At 38.1% G+C, this 4,098-nt stretch overlaps 1 protein-coding gene across 2 annotated transcripts in view; it reads left to right on the top strand.

Annotated features, from left to right (window-relative positions):
- Positions 1-4,098, top strand: part of smap1 (small ArfGAP 1) — a 136,151-nt gene that overhangs the window by 127,956 nt on the left and 4,097 nt on the right. For both annotated transcript variants that reach the window (XM_016493943.1, XM_016493874.1), the window contains one exon: positions 517-833. In XM_016493943.1, coding sequence (XP_016349429.1) covers positions 517-833 — 317 coding nt within the window. The remainder of the gene's footprint in view (positions 1-516; positions 834-4,098) is intronic.

Raw genomic sequence — 4,098 nt, 5'->3', positions numbered from 1 at the left:
TGTGTGTGTGTGTGTGTGTGTGTGTGTGTGTGTGTGTGTGTGTGTGTGTGTGTGTGTGTGTGTGTGTTTGAGTGAAAGAAAAAGCAAGCGAGGTTCTTGAGAAGACCTGCTTTAATGGGGGTATCAATAATTCAAGCACTGCGTGTCTCAGCACTCTGATACTGCTGAACGTGGTTTAAAGCTGCCTGCTTCGCCTGCCCTACTCTTCAAAGAGGACATTTCCCAAAACCTCAGATGCTCCAAATGAAGGCACTGCCAATTCTTCACCATCAGGACGTGTTAGATGCCCCCTTTCATCCTGCACACCTCTTCTGTCTCAAAGATCCATTTCCTCTGGGCTCGAGGCGAGGAACTGCACACATTAGCGCAGATATTGATTGCTCTCTGCCGTCTGTGATGTTTTGTGTGTCAGTGTCCTCTGGTCTGCTTCTGTTTTTGTCTCTTTGAACATATTGAACATGTCGTCATGTGTAAATCATCTTATTTGTGTTTCTTTGTGTGATTCTGCTCCCACAGCGACTGCGATGTTCATGGGCCCGTCTCAGATGCAGTTCCCTGCGCAGCCACAGGGGAACTTCCAGGCCTTCCCCGGGATGGGAGGAGCCATGCCCCCCACTACCATGATGGGGGCCGTCATGGGACAGGGTGGTGCTATGATGGGCCAGAATACAGGCATGATGGTTGGCATGACTATGCCTAACGGTTTCATGGGAAACGCACAGCCAGGAGTGATGGGCTTGGCCCCAGGCATGATGGGACCTCAGGGCATGGTGCCCCCTCAAAACATGTATGCCATGCAGCCAGGTCAACAAGGACAGTGGAATATGGCACAGGTATGTTATATTTGGATTTGTGACTTGTAATGGTGCTGTAACCAATTTGCCACATAAAATATTCCTTTAGTCACTGAAATAAGTCTCTTATGAAATCACACACCTCTCTGTGACAGCTCTAGGCCTGTGAACGATATAAAGTGCACTTTAAAAACATCCTATGCTGTTTTAAGTCTATGCAATAAGTGTTTTGGTATATTTTGTTTGCTGAAATGCCTTTGAAGAGTGGGATTTTGGAGTTATTACATTACATTATATTATATTATACTATATACTATACTATACTATATTATATTATATTGTAATTTTATGTTAAATGTAAATGTTAGATTTACCTTTTTAATTAAACCTTCATATTTGTATCTAAATGTATGAATATTATTGATTATTAATTAATATAAATAAATATTCTATTATCATAGACATGATAATATATTAATATATCATTACATTAAATGTTTAGGGTCATTAAGACTTTTTTTTTTAAAGAGATTACTTTTAAGCCCCGTTCACACCAAGAATGATAACTCTAAAGATAACTATAAAGATAAAGATATTGGCCACAACAGCGGATGATATCATCTGTTTATTCTTTATCGTTATAGCTGTGGTTAAGACTCTGCTATTCTTTCAAATTGAGAATGATTTTTAGAACTATATCTTTATCGTTATCTTTATAGTTATCATCCTTGGGGTGAACGGGCCTTTATTCAACAAAGAGGGCATTAAATCGGTCAAAAATTACAGTAAAGACATTTGTAATGTTAAAAAAAGATTTCTATTTTCATTAAATTGTTGTTCTTTTTATTCAAAGAAGAATATATATATATATATATATATATATATATATATATATGTATAAAGAAATCTTACTGACCCCAAATTTTTGAATGGTCGTGTATATTCTTAATAAATTTAGCAGTAAATAGGAAGTGCAGAAATATAAAATAGAAATTTTATATAGAAATATAAAATTACCTTTATATTGTATTATAAAGACAGGGCGATCAGGATGAATTAAATCTAAGATTATACTGTGCTGTAGTGATATTTACCTTATGAAAAAGTCCTTATGAAACTAGGGTAAAGATATTGTATTTTTATGTTGGATTGGTAAATCGGTCCACTAGTAAGCTCTTAGAATGCAGATACCACCTAAACTAATCAACCATCTAGAGTCGATCACATTGGGTAAACTGGAGTGTACGGCCTAAATAAGTGTTAGGTACATTGCAAGAAGGATCGAGTCTGTAAATTCTGACAGCTACAAGAACCCATTGTGGAGCAAGCAATCAGGGAGCTGGCAAATGAATGATTAATGTAATAATATCATGGCATAAATTATGTTGCAGGTGGAAAAAAGTGAACCTGAACAAATGTCCTAATTACTTACTGTTGATGATGGTACACTTAAGTCACAAACCAGAGGTCAAGAGCTGCAGGTTAGGTTCATAATGTTCCTCTAGGGAATGTATTTTTAACCAACCCTCCAGAATCTGCCATGAGTCAGAGATATAAAAGTAGACGTTCATCATCGGTGCAGCGTGCTGGCTGCAGTGGATCAGCATCGGCTTTTTATAGAGAGAACATCTATATCTGAAGCTATTACCATTCATCGTATACGATTCCAACAATGCATCTCCTGGTATCCACAAAGCTTTCCTTTTATTCAGATCAGATCTTTTCAAAACCATTTCGGTGGAAAGCGAGCTGTCACTTAAGGTCTCTCTCTGTCACTCTCAGCCTATAATCAGAGATTCATAATAAGGGTTTTTAAAATCCTCATCTAATCTGCTGTCACCTCCCATCTGCATGTGGCTCATTAAAGATGAGTGCTCAGTGACTCCGACCTCTCAACTTCTATCATCTCCCTGCCTCGCCCGTGACCCCCTGCGTATGAGGCTCAGAGCAGAGGGAGTCTGAGATTTCGGCCTCCGGGAGGTTAATTACACATCATAAATCAATACAGCATGCTTTACACTCAGACGGCCTTAATTAAAATCCCTCCCCACAATGCGAGCGTGTGCGCACGTCCTGAGTTATAGGCCTTCAGCAGAACATTTGTATTTTGAGAGACCGGCTGAGGAAAGAAATGCGTTTGCTTAATGGTTTTCAGGAGTGAGAGTAATTTTGCTGCGCGGTTCCTGGGAGGAGTGTTGTTTTTTTTCCGAGATGAATCTGACTTGAGATGTTTTTCTTCGTTACCCACCACATAGCGTCTCCCTATTTTCAGAAGGAGGACCAAGGAGAGCCAGTGCGCAGGGAGAAGAAGATATTAGTGTTTGATATTCACTCCTCTGAATAGCTGAGTACTGTTCTTGGAGTATTTACAAACACACACACTCTCCCGGCACACTTATTTCTCCATGCGTAGGCAGTATTGTGTAGAGGAGGAAGCAGGTGTAATTACGAGATTGGCCAAATTTGTCCTGCTGTGCATTTGAGCACAGAAATGAAGTCAAGGTCCACAGCGGATCCTCCTGAGGATTTTAGATGGCAATTTTTTTACATTTTTCCCTCTGACTGTCTCACTCTAGTCACTTCATGGCCTAAAGCAGTTTAGTCACCTTGTGAGACATCAGAGCACTCCAGGAGTTCACGGTGATGGATAACCTCCCTCACTGCCTCAGGATGGGGTTTAGTGCTTTGGAATTATAGAAGGCCAATGATATGTGCCTGGATTGTGTATGTTGTAGTTTGCATTTCAGGATTGTATGGGAAAAGGCAAGTGCTACTCCTTCTTTATATTTAAATTGGCCGTTTTTCTTTTCTTTTGTAGCATATCAATATTTATTCCCATCAGTCCACTTATATACACTACCGGTCAAAAGTTTGGGATCAGTAAGACTTGTAATGTTTTTTAAAGAAATCTCTTATGCTCATCAAGGCTGCATTTATTTGATCAAAAATACAGAAAAAAAACTGTAATCTTGCAAAATGTTATTACAATATAAAATAATGTTTTCTATATTAATATCCTTAAAAATATAATTTATTTCTGTGATGCAAAGCTGAATTTCCATCAGCCGTTACTCCAGTATAAAGTGTCACATGATTCTTAAGAAATCTAATATGCAGATTTATTATTAGAATTATCAATGTTGTGCTGCCAAATATTTTTTTGGAAACTGCGATACTTTTTTCAGGATTCTTTGATGAATAAAAAGTTAAAAAGAACAGCATTTATTCAAAATATTAATCTTTTCTAACAATATAAATTTTGCTATCAGTTCGTAACAATTTAACACATCCTTGCTGAATAAAA

The sequence above is a fragment of the Sinocyclocheilus anshuiensis genome, unplaced genomic scaffold (assembly GCF_001515605.1).
Source record: "Sinocyclocheilus anshuiensis isolate Anshui unplaced genomic scaffold, SAMN03320099.WGS_v1.1 scaffold193, whole genome shotgun sequence".
Classification (NCBI taxonomy): domain Eukaryota; kingdom Metazoa; phylum Chordata; class Actinopteri; order Cypriniformes; family Cyprinidae; genus Sinocyclocheilus; species Sinocyclocheilus anshuiensis.
Note: the sequence above shows the minus strand (reverse complement) of the source record. Positions and strands in the feature narration are given on the sequence as shown.